The sequence below is a fragment of the Equus caballus genome, chromosome 1, assembly GCF_041296265.1.
Source record: "Equus caballus isolate H_3958 breed thoroughbred chromosome 1, TB-T2T, whole genome shotgun sequence".
Classification (NCBI taxonomy): Eukaryota; Metazoa; Chordata; class Mammalia; order Perissodactyla; family Equidae; genus Equus; species Equus caballus.
Window position 1 is genome coordinate 37323852 of NC_091684.1, and position 17742 is coordinate 37341593.

At 35.9% G+C, this 17742-nt stretch overlaps 1 protein-coding gene across 3 annotated transcripts in view; it reads right to left on the minus strand.

The window, feature by feature from the left end:
* MARCHF5 (membrane associated ring-CH-type finger 5) overlaps positions 1-17742 on the minus strand; it is a 51891-nt gene that overhangs the window by 10736 nt on the left and 23413 nt on the right. The window contains exons 1-3 of one of the 3 annotated variants that reach the window (XM_023642668.2): positions 16463-16559; positions 15403-15513; positions 352-482 (exon numbers count right to left, since the gene is read on the minus strand). In XM_023642668.2, the coding sequence (XP_023498436.1) occupies positions 352-482; positions 15403-15513; positions 16463-16472 (252 nt within the window). In that variant the 5' untranslated portion in view covers positions 16473-16559. Of the gene's footprint in view, positions 1-351; positions 483-15402; positions 15514-16462; positions 16560-17742 lie in introns of those variants that run through there. The other 2 variants (XM_014733058.3, XM_001502623.6) reach the window with 2 other exon arrangements.

Genomic DNA, 17742 nt, shown 5'->3' on the forward strand with positions numbered 1-17742 from the left:
CAGCTCTAACATGTTTCCTTTAAGGCACCCCTCCCCCCCCCCCCCCCCCCCCCGCCAAAAAACCCCAGCGTGTGTAAGAACATATTTTTCTTGCATAAGCCCAAAGAAAGTTTGGAAGAATATATCTGAAACTAACAGTGGCTACCTGCAGAGGTGAGGGGGAACCTGGACAAGTGAAGGACAGGAGTAAGAAGACTTTTCTCTAGATAACTTTTTACATGTTTTTTCATTTTTAAGCCATAGAATGTTACTACTTGTTCAAAATAATAAATTTTAAAACTCCTAACAAAAATCTTTTTAATAGATCTTCACATCAAAAGTAGTATCATTGAAAAGAGTAAAATAGTGAACCTGCATCACTGTCACTGCTCCATAAGTCACAGCTGTCCAATAGATAGAGCCAACCATTATTCCCGCCGCAGCAAATGGACAGGCTTTTGAGATCAGTCTATCTGCAAGATCCAAGACGTAAACAACTGGACCTATAATACAAAGAAAACAAGGAAAGGTTCAACACAAGACAGATTTTTTTTTTCAAATGGCTTGTTCAATATTTTCCATTGATCTAAAATATTTTTATGAAGTTGGATGTTCTGATGCTTTAGAAATAACTGTTATAAATGTGCTAGCAACCTAGATTTAAATAAATTTAGAATTTCTCAGTCATTTGCACAAACAGCTAAGTTTTACTTCCTAAATTCTAGGAAATAGCGTCTTCACATTTTTATTTTTATCAGTAACCCTAAGAGTAAAGCCTCAGATACAGCTGCTTCTTATAAAGGAAATAATTCTCTCACTCTATCTTTTAATCACACTGGCTACTGCAGAATGAAATGGCCATTTCAGCTTGTTCTTCCCAAACAGTTCCTGGCCATAATTAGATTCTTTAGTACTTGGTAAGAATATCACTTCTTTGACTTCACTCATCACTTCCTTGGTACAATGTACGAAGGTAGTAACCTAGGCTATTTTCTTACAATTACATAAAGTCAATCTATCTTACTTTGATTTTCAGTATGCTATATTCAGTTGAATATTATTTTCTAACAAACTTCTTTTAATGATCATGATGCCAGTTTCTGTGGCATTCCAACAGCTGTATGTGCCAAGTATGCTGCTGCTATTATGTGCTTATTGTGGAATTTGGCTACCATCTTTCTCTAGAAGTTGCCTGGAATAGCCACATTTGGAGGTATTCTAAGAACTGCCATTAAGTTCAATATAATTTAGCTCCAGAATTTCTCAGAATAGTGGAAGTGAATTAGAGTAAGGCCTAAAGAATTGGATATCTAAGTTTAACCGAAGGAAAATGAAACCATGATTTAGTAATCATTATTTGTTGAATATCCTCTACATACAAACTATTACTTGAGACATTTTCTTAGAAATATTTAACATTATTACCTACCTTCTGGGGGCTTACAATCTACAGGAGGATGCTGTACACGGAAACAATTTATTTTAATAGTACATAAAAACTAACATAGCAAGATGATGGTAAAATAATTAAACATATAAGAACAAGCATCCATCTGTGGAGCCCTGATCAATACTTCGCCCTGATCATTGGAGCCAGAAATATCATTAGTCACTGTATAAAGAGAGACCACAAGTAGAAAGACCAGTAGGAGAGACGTCAAAGGACCTATGACTTAAATTTAGCGTATTTATTTACTATTGTCAAATTTGACTTACATAACATTTAAAACTATGACAAAGTATCTTTTGGGACCAAAGAGATAAAGTAAGCCTACTTCAGTGCATACTGACTCTACATCCTCTAATAATAGTATTTTTTGATTGTCTACATGATACCAGGTGCTGTGCCACAGGCACTACATGCATTATTATTCAGTCTCATAACGTAGGGTTTAATCCTTAAAATAGACAACTTTGCTGGGTTAAGTTTATAACTCCCTCAGAGGGCACAATAAAAGTCCTTCTAGTGAGTCACCAAAGATCCATCAAAAGCTGGTATTAAAAGTTAAGGGCTATAGGTACATATAAAACCTCAACACTTCAACTTTCATATTCTCTTTTGGTAATTCTTTAATCAAAAAATTCAAGCCACAAGGGAACAACTACAGACTCTCTACAGCACACGTACCCATCTACAGCATCACACCTATCTGAAGTCATTCCCTTCACTTATACACCAGACCCCATCCCTTGCCAACTCAAAGCCACAGCTCCAGCAATTCTCTCCTATTCTCCTACATCATTTCCCCCCTACTCTTTACTGGATTATTTCCATCAAACAAATGTGTCACTACTTCTTTTATCTTAAAGCAAACTCAACTCTTGCTCCATTTCTTTGCTCCCTTTACAACAAAATTCCTCAAGACATCTGTTGTCACTTACTCTCTCCTTCAATTCTCTCCTAAACCCACTCCACCAAAACTGCTCATCAAGGTCACTAACAACCTACACATAGTTAAATCCAATGGTTTAATCTCGGCCTTCCTCTTATTTGGCCTAACAGCAACATCTGACACAGACTTTCCCTTCTTCCCAATATAAGGCTCTTCACTGCATTTCCAGGACATCACCATCTCTTGGCTTTCTTTCCCTCTCACCAGTCACTCACTTTTCAGTCTCCTTTGCTGGTCCCTCCTCTTCTTGACCTCAGTGAGCACCACCTGGCCAACTTCTGCCTCATCATACTCCCTACTTGATTACTCTGCTCCATTTTTCTTTTCCCCAAAGTACTTATCACCTAACATAGTCTAATTTACTTATTAATTCTGTTTCCATCTACTAGAATAGGGGTTGGGAAACTATGCCCATGGGCCAAATCAAGCCAGCAGCCTGTTTTTGTAAAGAAAGTTTTACTGCAACATGACCACATGCAAAGCCTAAAATATTTACTAGCTATTTTTTTACAGAAAAAGTTGGCTTACTCCTGAACTAGAACATAAGCTCCAAAGGGAAAATAACCTTTTTGTTTTGCTTACTGATGAATCTCAAATTCTTATGACTCTCAACTATTTGCTGAATACTCTACTGAGGTACTTATTTAAAACTATATGACATGAAGATCTCTAGGTCTTCCTTTTTCATTATTCTGCACTGAGACCAAGTTATAAGACTATTTTCTTATAAATTCTGATTTATGAGGAAAGAAGGTACCTTCTTCCTCCTACTTTTCCACAGATACTTGGAACTATCTATTGACGGAGTGAAGCAAGATACTTCCTAAAAAAAGTAACCAGTCACTTGGACGAAAACACAATTCCTAAAAAGTAATCCATCAGTACTGCTTTTATCTATCACAAACATGGACAATCTCGAGATATTTGAATTGTCTTTCCTTTAAAGATCTCAGAAGATTCTAACATAATGAGCTCAATTTTCTTCCTGTGTAAATCCTTTTTGTACAAGCAAAAACAAACAAAAAATTCTCATACTTCCTTTTGGAAATTTTCTACTCATCCCTTGAGTCATATGCAAAATATATTAAGACAAACTGGCTGCATTTTATAGTACCTAATTCCAGTTTTTCTGACAAAATTCTGTCCAGGCTTTTGTTTTAAGTTTATTTTGCCTAAACTAAACCTCTCAAGCCTCTTTCAGACAGACTAGACCAAGATTAGTTTAATATTTAAAAGGAAGCACAAATGCCTAGTGGTAAACATACCATTACAATAATATACTGTCACATAGGGGAGGTATTTCTGAGAGGTAAAGATTATTTAGGCAAGCTATTTGGTGATTAAGAACAATTACTAAAATCCTCTGGATGACAGTCCCGAAATCATAGTCTTTCTATTAGGAAGCTTATCATGCACTACTATCCCATGACTTGGGGTCATAAAATGAAAACAGCAACAGTCACTAGCTTCTACTTATTGTGAGATTACAGCACAAGGAGTTATAGGAAGTGAGGAAAGGAAAGACTCTAGCTCTTGAAAACTTCAATTCTAATGGGGAGGAAGAAGTATGAATAAATGAACCTCAAAAGTTAAACATATAAAATATTAAAAGGCTTCAATATTTTAAAAAGGCATTATTGAATTTTTAATGCTTCAGTGGGCTTTAGCACTTATGTTTTCAACAGTACTGCACTTATACAATAGATGGCAATTGAAGAAACTCTGTATAAATACAAGTTTTGAAAATCCAATAATTTAAAGGGCACCAGGGAAGCCTGCAGTTAAAAGGAAATCTATTGTGAATTCTTTTGTAAAAAAAAAAAAAAAACAACTACACCCTAAAATCTCGGTAAATTCAAATTTTCACATTGCATAGTTGAATGACATCAGTGGCCTGAGAACTATTGGGGAAACTCCTAAGTCCATGTCTATTGAAGAAGCAGGAATCATTTTTATCTGGCAGACACTGCAAAAGTAGATTTGCTGCAGCTGTGATTTCAATTCAAGTCTATGTATGCATGGTGTTAAAGGCACATCTTGGAAGATAAGAAATTAATGACTGAAGGGCAGGTAGTACTTACTGTTCAACATCTCCTGGCACTGCTTAGAATAACACCCAGAATTCCCAGGACCTTTCTCTGAGATAGAAAGGTATCCTCAAAAACACCTCTGACCAATTCTTAAGAAATAATTTCTATATGTTGCCAGAGTGCTGAAGTTTCTAACATAGAACGTACTTTAATGAGCATATACAGATGTTTCACAAGATAATCTTGTAGAAGTTCATGAGAAGATAACAGCTCCCATGAACTCCAAGGTTTCTGTTAAGCAGCAAATGGTTCATAAAAGAGATTTAACAAGCAAAATAGACCACTTACAGAAGCTACTCAAGTTTCCAAGTTTTTTTAATTTGCTTTTTGCATTGCATTGAACTAGTTTTGACCTAGACCGAACTCAAATGCCAACTTGCTAAGCCAAAACATCAACCCCACTTTCAGATTCAGAACCATACAGAATTGGAGATTTTTGGAGGCCACAAGGAGTCCAAAAATATAGTTCTAAACTACTCTGCTTGTTCGAAGTCTTCTTTTTGTTGCACTCTATTTCTGAAATGTTCTGTCCCTACTTTAAGTCTGTAAGGAAACCCAATTTCCCAATGGAAACTAACCTAACCTGATAGAGGTTGACTAATAGCTTTACCCCACCCTGTTCGTGTCCCATGAGGCTTCCTTTACATACTATCCCACAAAAGGCACTTACCCCTTTGCTTGTGCATAATGTTAGTACTTTATGTTCTTGTTCAATGTTTGTTCAGTTGTCTCAATATCCTTTATGTCTGTCCATGCCAGCATCATCTTAGATTGAAAACTCCCAGGGGGCAGGGGCCATGTCTGTTTAACTCGTTTTGTACAGTGCCTAGGATAGAACCATGTACAGATAGGTGCTTAAAAAAATGCTTTTTGATGATGATTGGCATCACTCTCAGGGACTCTCTAGGCTACAGCTATCTCAGCACATGGTATCTGGTAGCATACAGAGGCACTTTGGCCTGTTCCACAGGGTATTATAATACAATGGCATGGGACCTAGCTGCAGCACTCCATGACAAATATTTGACTCAATCTGTTGTGAAAAAAGGACTTTTTAAAAAAAGTATTAATTATATGGTTTCAAGTCAACAAATGTGGATTTTATTGAAGACATGAAACAATATCACAACAACTCCATTAAGAGTTAAAAGTATGTGAGAATTCTGATGAGATACTAAAGAGTTTTAACTCTTTCTCCAGCATTCATCACTGTTTTAAATACTAGACTTTGGAGGCTAGATCTAAGAGCCTCAGGCAAGCTTATGTAAGTTTCATCTTTGATTGCTCTGCTTGCAGGCTGAGAGTTTACCATTTCTATGTAAGAACAAACATTCTGCAAACTCAGGCTTTGCTTAATAACAAGAAATTAGTCATTAGATTGTAGGCAAAGAAGAAAGGATACGTTCTTGGCCAATTTTTTAGATAACCAGACTAACAATAACTGACAAAAAATCCTCAAAACAAAACAAAAAGTCAAACAACCCTCAAGAATAAAAGATCCAGAGTCAAAGCAGATGAGTACCATTCCTCTGTGTGTATACAGAGAGCATATTACCATGAATAGTAACTAAAGATCATCATAGTAGCTCTTTATGATTACATAGTTTGTGCCAAAGGAAAGCTTAAATTTATCGTCATTAGAAAAGCCCATAGACTATAAGGTCAACTACTAAGTACTTATTAAGCACCTACTGTATACATAGCATTTTACTATGCATTAAAATAAATGTAAATAAAATTTAACACACTAGCCTCTGCCTCCAAGGAGCCCTACAATCTAGTTAGGGACAAACAACATACATTAAACAACTGAAAAACTTTAAGGTAAAATTAATAAATGTATGATAGTATGGTACAAACTATGCAGAAACATGTTTCTGAATTTTTAAGTAAAGATTACACAGGGATAAGGATATAAAGAGGTTTTAAATTGCTGTATGTATGTATGAGTGAATCTTGACCTAGACTTGAAGTCTTTGATCTGAAAAGGAGGCATGCTAAAACACTTTCTAACTAGAGGCAAAAGACTTTATATTGAAAGGGTTTATACATTTTTTTAAAAGCTGATATGGGTGTTAATTGATAGAAACCTTGACCTTTGAAGAACACGACACAATAAGTAGGAAGGAAGTTCCTGGTGAGAGACATGCTAAAATAAAAAAGATATTTTAGGAAAACTAATCTTATAACAGATTACCTAAAGTCAGAATAAATTAGAACGGAATCCTCAAGATTTTGTATCCAAAGTGAGCACAAAGAAAGAGAAAGTAGTATCAATCTAGTGGAGCTTCATATAAAAGAGAATTGAGTTGGAAAGGATCAAGAAACATTAAAACTTACTAGAGAAAAGAATGTTTTATTTGTCTGCTTTCTAGAGAAAACCATGCCTAAGGTATTAAATTCTTTGAATTTCAAAATAAAAAGTTGAAAAATTTCTTTAAGGTGTGCTGAAACACCATCATCAATTAACATTAATGAATACATAAAAACAGACAGCAAGGGGCCAGCCCAGTGGCACAGCAGTTAAGTTTGCACGTTCTGTTTCGGTGGCCCGGGGTTTGCCGGTTTGGAGCCCAGGTGCAGACATGGCACTGCTCATCAAGCCATGCTGTGGAAGATGTCCCACATATAAAGTAGAGGAAGATGGGCACGGATGTTAGCTCAGGGCCAGTCTCCCTTAGCAGAAAGAGGAGGATTGGTGGCAGATGTTAGCTCGGGGCTAATCTTCCTCAAAAAACCCCCCCAAAAACAAAAAACAAAAACCCAAACAGACGGCAATATTAATTATACACATAGTACATATATACCAAGGGACTGTTATTACATTCTTTTTTCTTCTTTAAACATACCTATATTTTTCAAATTTTCCATGATGAGAATACAATTACTTTTATTAATAAGAAAACTACTTTTTAGAGAATAACAAAGGGTTATCACAAAATTCAGGTAACCATAACCCTGAGGAAAGTCAACCTGACATTACTGTTTCCTTTCTTTTTCCTTTTGTATGAGAAGCTCATGTTAGGCTACTTAGGAGGCAAGAAGGTAGGTAAGGATTAGGTTGGGTCTGCTATTTCTGGACCTCAATTTCTGTATCTGTTCCATAAAGACATTATATACCTCAGAGATTTTGTGAAAATTAAGATAACGCATACGAAGCTCTTCAGTACTTAGTGTTACGTAGCTATTAGTGTTATGTCAGTTATTAGTTCTTTCAAAAGTGGCAAACTAAGTTTAAGCATAACAGAATTTTGGGATAGGAGGTATAATCCAAGACAGATGTTTGAGGAAAAATTTATGGTATAAAGCTTTGGTATAAAAGTAAGACTGTTTCAGGAAATTCTCAGGTAAGAAATAAAAAATAGATCCTTTTTGCTTAAAGGTCTGGGCCAAAGAAGAGAAGGAAAATTTACAAAGCCAGGAAATCCAGGAATGAAGAGGCAGAAGGAAGACATCAGACTTACAGAATTTAGACCTTTTGTTAGTAATTACCCTTTTTTTTTTAAAGATTCTGTAATTATGTTTCGGATCTATAATTCAGCTGCCTGTATTTATACACAGCATGTACACACAGAAAGTCTCACACTGTTGAGGATACTTTTTAAAACTAATCTTCTTAAAACTTTTATATCTTGGGAACAAGAGCAGAAGTGACCCAGCAATAAAAACAAGAAATTCTTATTTTTTTTTCCTGAGCAAGTTTAGCCCTAAGCTAACATCTGTGCCAATCTTCCTCTATTTTGTATGTGGGTCACCACCACAGCATGGCTGCCGATGAGTGGTGAAGGTCCATGCCTGGGAACTGAATATGGGCTGCTGAAGTGGAGCATACTGAACTTAACCACTAGGCCACAGGGCCAGCCCCAAGAAATCCTTAGTTTGAAGGTATCTTAGTCATCTGCCTCATAAGAGGGTATATAAATGAGACCCAAAAACCTAATGAGATGTCTAACTACACACCTTGACAACAGAGGGTATTCAAAGACTGGATCACTATGGCAGAGGATTTTGGCTTTAAAATTTTTTTTTTAAGATTTTAGTTTTCTTTTTTCTCACCAAAGCCCCCCGGTACATAGTCGTGTATTTTTAGTTATGGGTCCTTCCAGTTGTGGCATGTGGGATGCCGCCTCAATGTGGCTTGATGTCCGTGTGCAGGATTTGAACCCGCGAAACCCTGGGCCACCATAGCAAAGTGTGTGAACTTAACCACTGAGGCACGGGGCCGGTCCTAAATTTATTTGATCATCCATAGGAACCTGGATATAAAACAAAGTAAAAATAAAACACTTCTCTAATGGCTAAGTCTAAGTATTATTAGAACCTCATGAATATGAAGAAAGTACTTGAATTTTTAAGTCTACACTGGTTTTCAAGCAGTGAAATAAGCCAATAATTTATTTTATGAGAGCAGTCAGAAAAGTAACAGGTTGAATTCATGTTAAAGGGCCATGTGGTTAGAGGAAAACAACTTAAGACTGTTCTTAGAGAGTAACTGATAGCTTAGAAAATATTAAACACAAAATGCCCATAGAGTTGAAGCCATGAAAAATGTTTTTTAAATTTGGCAAAAATATATTTAATACTTACTTTATAGTACCCCTTTTCAATCTACAGCATTCTTACTTGCTTTCCAATGGTTTAACTGCTTCACTCATAAAGAAATGTAAATTTAAACTATGAGATAGCTTTTCTTACCTAAGAGACTCGCTAAAATTTTAGTCAACACATTCTGTTGGCAAAGCCGCAAGCAAAGAGGCACACTTGTCCATTGCAGGTGGACACACAAAAGGTATAGTACCTATGGAGGGGAATCTGGCAACATCTAGCAAAAGTCTATGTGCGATTTATACTCTGACTCAGCAATCCCTTTTGGGTTCATCTTTACATAAATATTCTAAGCTAATAAATGCAGAAAGAACTAAAGAATTACCATGTCATTCTTCTGTACGACTTAATGAAATAATAGATCTGCAGGCAGTGAATAAAATATCATTAATCTCTGCTAAAAATCAGTAGGTGGAAGCTGACAGGGAACTTTATTGGATACATCAGTGATAACACCTGTATCCATTGATCAGTCTTATCATAAAAAGAAAGACAACTGGGGCTGGCCCCATGGCTGAGTGGTTAAGTTCACACGCTCTGCTGCAGGCAGCCCAGTGTTTTGCCAGTTGGAATCCTGGGTGCGGACATGGCACAGCTCATCAAGCCACGCTGAGGCGGCATCCCACATGCCACAACTAGAAGGATCCACAACTAAAAAAATACACAACTATGTACTAGGGGGCTTTGGGGAGAAAAATAAAATCCTTAAAAAGAAAGAAAGAAAGACAACTACACATTTTTTCAGCTTTATTGATATTGACATATAACATATTAAGTTAAAGGTGCACAATGTGATGATTTGATATACATATATATTAAGAAATGATTACTATGTTAGTTATCACCTCAATTCCCTTACATAATTACCATTTGAGTGGTGGTAACACTTAAGATCTACTCTCAACTCTCACGTATATAACACAGTATTGTTAATTATAGTCACCATACTGTACAGCAGATCCCTAGAACCTATTCATCCTTTATTTAATTATTTTTAAAGATTGGCCCTGAGCTAACAGCTGTTGCCAATCTTTTTTTTTTCCTTCTCCCCAAAGTCCCCCAGTACACAGTTGTATAGTCTAGTTGTAGGTCCTTCTAGTTCTGCTATATGGGAAGCCGCCTCAGCACAGCTTGATGGGTGGTACTAGGTCCATGCTGAGGATTTGAACCCATGAAACCGTGGGCTGCGGAAGTGGAGCATGTGAACTTAACCACTAGGCCATGGGGTGGCCCCTTCATTCATCTTTTAGATGGAAGTTTGTACCCTTTGACCAACATCTCCCAATATCCCCTAGCCTCCAGCAATCACCATTCTATTTCTATGAGTTTGACTATTTTAGATTATACAGGTAAGTGAGAACATACAGTATTTATCTCTCTCTATGACTTATTTCACTTAGCATAATGTCGTTAAGACCACCCATGTTGTTAAAAAGGGTGGGATTTCCTTTTTTTTAAACAGCTGAATATGCCACTGTATGTATGTGTGTGCGCACACACACACCCACACACTCAATACATTTTCTTTATCCATTCTGTCAATGGACAGTTAGGTTGTTTTCATGTCTTGGCTATTGTGAATAATGCTGCAATGAACATGGGGGTATAGGGATCTCTTCAAGATAGTGATTTTGTTTCCTTTGGATATCTACTCAGAAGTGGGGTTGCTGGATATGATAGATCTATTTTCAATTTTGTAAGTAATCTCCATACTGTTTTCCATAGTGGCTGTACCAATTTACATTCCCACTAACAGTACACAAGGATTCCCTTTTCTCCATAGTGTTGCAACACTTGTCTCGTGTCTTTTTGATAACAGCCATTCTAACAGGTGTGAGATGATATCTCATTGTGGTTTTGATTTGCATGTCCCTGATGATTAGTGATGTTGAGCATCTTTCTATGCACTGGTTGGCCATTTGTATGTCTTCTTTGGAAAATGTCTATTCAAGTCCTTTGCCTATTTCTAAATCAGATTTTTTAAAGCTACTGAGTTGTATGAATTCCTTATGCATTTTGAATATTTACCCCTAGATAGTTTGCAAATATTTTTCTCCTATTCCACAGGTTGCTGATTGTTTCTTTTGATGTGCAGAAGCTTTTCAGTTTGATGTAGTCCCACTTGTTTAGTTTTGCTTTTGTTGCTTGCGCTTTTGGTGTCATAGCCAAAGAAATAATTGCTAAGACCAATGTCAAGGAGCTTTCCCTCTATGTTTTCTTCTAGAAGTCTTACACTTTGAGGTTTTATATTTAAGTCTTTAATGTATTTTGAGTTAATTTTTGTGAGCGGTATAAGATAGGGGTCCAATTTCATTCTTTTGCATGTGAACACCTAGTTTTTCCAACACCATTTATTGAAGAGACTATTCTTTCCCAACTGAGTATTCTTGGCTCCCTTGTCAAATATTAGTTGAACTTATATGTGTGGGTTTATTTTGGGATCTTGATTCTGTTCTATTGGTCTTTGTGTCAGTTTTTATGCCAATACCACATTGTTTGATTACTACACCCTTATAACAAAGTTTGAAATCAGGAAATGTGATGCCTTCCACTTTGTTCTTTTCTCAGGATTATTCTGGTTGTTCAGGGTCTTTTGTGGTTCCATCAAATTTTAGGATTATTATTTCTACATCTGTGAAAAATGCCATTGGAATTTTGATAGGGATTGCGCTGAATCTATAGTTTTCTGTGGTACAAACATTTCAACAGTATTAATTCTTTCAATTCATGAACATGGGATCTTTCCATTTATCTGTGTCTCCTTCAATTTTTCGTGCATCAATGTCTCGTAACTTTTAGTTTTATTCCTAAGTGTTTTATTTTTTATATTATATTTGGGATTTTTTTTTCAGATAGTTTGTGGTTGGTGTATAGAAATGTAACTGATTTTTATACAATGATTTTGTATCCTGTAACTTTACTGAATTCATTTATTAGTTTTAACAGTTTTTTTTTTTTTTGAGGAAGATTAGCCCTGAGCTAACATCTGCTGCCAATCCTCCTCTTTTTGCTGAGGAAGGTCAGCCCTGAGCTAACATCCATGTCCATCTTCTTCTACTTTATATGTGGGATGCCTGCCACAGCAGGGCTTGACAAGTGGTGCGTAGGTCTGCACCAGGGATCTGAACTGGTGAACCCTTGGCCGCCGAAGTACAATATGTGAACTTAACCACTGCACCACTGGGCCGGCCCCTAGTTTTAACAGTTTTTTGATGGAGTCTTTAGGATTTTCTATATATAAGATCATATCATCTGCAAACAAAGACAATTTTACTTCTTTTTTCCCAATTTGGATGCCTTTTATTTCTTTTTCTTGCCTAACTGCTCTGGCTAGAACTTCCAGTACTATGTTAACCAGGAGTGGTGAGAGTGGATGCCCTTGTCTTATTCTTGATCCTAATGAGAAAGCTTTTAATCTTTCACTGTTGAGTATGATGTTAGCTGTGAGTTTGTCATATATGGCCTTTATTTTGTTGAAGTGTATTCCTTCCATACCCAATTTGTTGACAGTTTTATCAAGAAAAGATGTTGAATTCTGTCAAATGATTTTTTTTCTGCATCTATTGAGATACAACTTTTATCTTTCAATCTATTAATGTGGTGTCAACACATTGATTGATTTGCAGATGTTGAGCCATCCTTGCACGCCAAGAATAAATTCCACTTGACTGTAGTGTATGATCCTTTTAGCGTGCTGCTGAATTTGGTTTGCTAGTATTTTGTTCAGAATTTTTGCATCTATATTCATCAGGGATATTGGCCCATAGTTTTCTTTTCTTGTAGTGTCATCATCCAGTTTTGGTATCAGGGTAATGCTGGCCTCATAAAATGAGTTTGGGAGTGTTTTCTCCTCTTCAATTTTTTGGAAGAGTTTAAGAAGGACTGCCATTAATTCTACCTTAAATGTTCAGTAGAATTCACCAGTGAAACCACTGGGTCCTGGGCTTTCCTTTGTTCGAAGGTTTATGATCTCTTTATTTATTATTGTTCTGTTCACATTTTCCATTTTGTCATGACTCAGTCTTGGTAGGTTGTATGTTTCTCGGAATTTATCCTTTACTTCTAGCTTATCCAATTTGTCTCTTATGATCCTTTGCAGTTCTGAGGTGTCAGCTGTAAAGTCTCTTCTTTGAAAGACAGTGACACATTATGTGCCTCATGTTGTGATTTATAAGTACACAGAACCATCTATGAAAAATTCTTGCCAAAAAAAAATCATGCATAACTCACTGATGAGATCTAACCACCAATTTATAAAAGAAATGCAGAGGACAGAGCAACATATTGCCCAAGTATTCTTGGGGTGTGAGTAATAACAAAATCTAGAAAATGGGAAATTCTATAATGACAAATGATCTTTTTCTTCAGTGAAAAAAATTACAAGGGGAAAAGCTAAAATACTGGGTTTTATAAGTCATACGAGGTTTTGGGTCCATACAAAGCTGGAGAACTGATGCTGAGACCCTCAAAAGGGTTATATAAGCCCTGAAAGGGTAAGCTAGAAAAAAAATCCACATGACAACAAAGAAAACCGTCATCTTCAAGAAGAAAAGTATGATGAAGAGGATAGTTTCCTCTAAGAATCTGTAACCACAGTTAACTGGCATGCTGATTTCAGGTTAGAAATCTGTCTGTGCCACAGGAGAACTCCCAAGCCCAGAGGTTAAAGCAATCCCAGATTTGTGGCATCTCTTGGGTTATCTATGAACAGCAAGTACAAATCCTTTCTGGCATTCCTTCACCTTCAAGATTCCACAGCCTATAGATATGAACACAATTCCCACACTCAAGAGAAATAAAGTATCATGAACAAGAGCTGGAAGAAAAACAACAGGTTGAGGCTACCAAAGGCTTTAGATAATGCAATTATCAATCTGATTATAAGAACTATGTAATAAAATACAGGATAACTTATAAATGAACAAGAAGCAAGAGACTATTAAAAATGACCAGGCACATTTAAGAAACAACTAGAACTTACAGAAAAAAAATCCCTGCAAGATTAGACACTGCTGAAGACAGAATTTGCAAACTGGCTAACAGTTAAGAAGAAATTACAATGCTGCAGCATAGAGACCAAAAAATTGAAAAACATAAAAAAGAAGTTAAGAGACATGAAAAATAAAACGAAAATGTCAAACATAATTCTAACTAGAGTTCTAAAGGTGAGAATGGGGAAAATGTGGGAGAAGCAATATTTGAAGAGATAAAAGCTAAGACTTTTCAAGGATAGCCACCTAAATAGGGAAAGTATAAAGCTTAAAAACTAGTATATGAGAAAATACAGTATCAGAGGAAAAAATACTTCAATCCAGAAGATGGTCAAGAAAAGGGGAAAAAAGGGGCAAGGCAAGACAAACAGAAGGCACAAAATTTGACAGTAAAAACCCAACTATATCAGTATCACAATAAATGTAACAAAGAATTCAGAAGAAAAGAAAATAAAAGGGCGAGAAAAGATAAATAGGGCAAATGCCACAAGAACATTAAAAAAAAGCTGGTATTAAAGGGGGAAAAAGAGTAACCTTACAGCGGAGAAAGCTGACAACACTACTTTAGCCAGAGGATCAAGGGCAGTATCACCAGTGATAAGTGATGTTGATAGTATGTGCCTTTGATGTGAGTGATGAAAATGGCACTTCACCACCATGGTCTTGCTCCCCAAAACTCATAACCCAACAGATAATGGAAAAAACACCAGACAACTCCCAATTGAGGGGCACTCTGTAAAACATCTGACCAGTACATCTCAAAACTGTCAAGTCAGCAAAAACAAGGAAAGTCTGAGAACTGTTACAGCCAAGAGGAGCCTAAGGAGAGATGACTGAATGTAATGTGAAATCTTGGATAGGATCCTGGAACAGAATGAAGACATTAAGTAAAAATTAAGGAAATCTAAATAAGTATAGACTTAAGATAATAAAAATGTATCAATTTTTTTCATTAATTATAACAAATGTACCATACTAAAATAAGATGTTAATAACAGAGGAAACTGGATGTGGGATACATGGGAACTCTCTGTATTATCTTTGCGATTTTTCAGTAAATCAAAAATTGTTCTAAAATAAAACAATTTTTAAAAAGCTAGTATAACTATATTATTATGTCTATTCTATATTATCATGTCTATATTATATACAAATTTAAGACAAAATATTATTATGGATAAAACAGTCATTCCTTAATGATAAAAAGTTGAACTCACCAGGATATTTTATTTCTAAACCTGAAGGGTAGGTAAATGGGTGACAGTTTATTAGTCTTTATTTCTCATATGTAGTTACACTCCTTTTCAACAAATGAAATATTTCATAATAAAAGAGAAAAAATACCTGAGTGAACATTCTGCTGAGCTTTGATCAACGCTAAGGTAGCAGATATAATTAGTTCTGTATATAGCAGCATGTTGGTAAAGACAATGGAAAAGCAGGCACTCCAGTACACTGTTGGGAAGATTAAATAGGTATAATCTCTACAGAAGCCAATTTGATGATATCTATTAATGTTAAAAATGTACATACCCTTTGACCTCCAGCAATTCCACTCTAGTCATTTATCTTACAGATAAATTTGCAGATGTGCATAAAGTTATTTTGCACAGTTATTTATGACAACACTGTGTGTAGCAGTAAAAGATTAGAAACAGCCTATATGTCCATCGATGGAAGAATGGTTATATAAACAGCCATACATCTATGTAATAGAATACTATGTAACTGTAAAGAAAAAAAACCTCTTTGTGAACTAATATAAAACAGTATCTACCATATATTGTTAGAAAAAAAAAAACAAGTACAACAGGATATATAGTATAATAGTCTTGAACATATTGACACATAACCTAATTGTGCTCAATATTCTGTTTGCCTCTCCAAGTTTACTCTTCATGTTTTTCCACTCTGCTTTGTGCATTAGGAGGCCGACCAAACAAACTGCATCTTTCAGGCAACCTTGCACTCTAGCTTCTGATGTGTTCAAATAATGAGTGGAATGGCTAGAAAACCAGAGGGTAGAAAAAGTGTTAAGGGAATTTTTTCCCTGACTCCTTCAGTGGAGGAAGCTTGCATTTCTCTCTCTGAGACCATAGGTCCTGTTAAACAGCCCCTCTTCCTCTGCTACAGCTCTTGTCAAGTTCTTTTAACAGCTCCCTTCCTTGTATTTTCAGGCCTAGGAGTGGAAATGATTTTCCATAGTTGCCAATCTCTGGGTATTTCCCTGTCCCTTGTTTGTTCCCTTAACTCTACCCTACTATTTGCAAAGAGAGAGAGAGAGAGAGAATGTAGAGGAGGAGGGAGGGAAGAAGAGGGAAAAGAAAGTGAAGAAAAAGAGGAACACTCTGGAATGAAACATCAGAGGCTTCTAACAATGGTGGCCTCTAAGTAAGTAACTTACTTGGCATCATGGCTGGCAGACATGGTAAAAAGACTTTTCATTGAATACCCTACTGTGTTTAGTATCTTTGAATTTCAATCCACGTGAATGTATAATCTGGAGGGAAAATACATAAAGTAAACTTAAACGTCTAGAAGAGTTAAAAGAAAATACTGCCTATGAGATATTGTAGTTGCTGCATCTTTTCTTTCCTATATTTGCTATTCCTTTCCATTCCCAGCAGGGCAAATATTGAGACAAAGAAAAAAAGAGAATAGACCATTTGCTAGTACAAGCACCTAGCCATATTTCCTGGGCCATGTTTCTCCTTTGATTCCAAGAGCGTGAAATCATAGAAAATATTTATTTATACATCATATATTTATTTATACATCATACATGTAATTTATTAACAGTATCTCAAATAAATTCAAATTCACATTATCCCTATTAGTTCTTATGGTACATGAAACTATTTACTATTCATAGGTAGCCTGGTAGCTGACTCACTGAGTGACAGTGACAAGAAATTCAGCAATTTAAAATCCTGGCTCCTTCACTTCTTAGAAGCCTATGGCCTTCCATTAAATAAATTTGCTGAGTCTGTTTCCTTATCTGTAAAATAAGGACAATATCTACTGTACAGAGCTTTTGAGAGGCATAAATAAAATAATACAGTCAAAGTGACCAATATAGTGTCTGGCAAATAGTAGGGGCCTGTTAGCAAATGACAGCTATTGATATCACTGTTAATATTATTAATGAAATAATACTATAAAATAAAATAAAACTGTAACAACTATTACTTTTATTTGCTAGATTCTTTGGGAAAGGTTTCTCCCAGGAATCATCCTTCATCATCCCTGGTGAATATCTTTCCCTTCTAAGCTTTACACTCCACTTAACATTTGACAACCACTCTTTGAGAGTGATTGTTAGTTACCTTCAACTCTATACGGAAGTTTGAATTAATGTTTAGTTTAGAACAATAAAATAAAGAAATAAGAACAAAACTGTAATAAAAACAACTTGAAAGTAATCTAAGAATTTACTACTAATCTATCAAGACATAAAAGAGTGGAAGTGGCTACAATAATATCAGGTAAAATCAGCTTTAAGACAAAAATTGTTACGAGAAACAAAGACTACTTTTTTTTAAGATTTTAAAAATTTTCCTTTTCCTCCTCAAAGCCCTCTGGTACACAGTTGTATGTTTTTAGTTGTGGGTCCTTCTAGTTGTGGCACGTGGGGTGCCACCTCAGCATGGCTTGATGAGTGGTGCCATGTCAGCGCCCAGGATC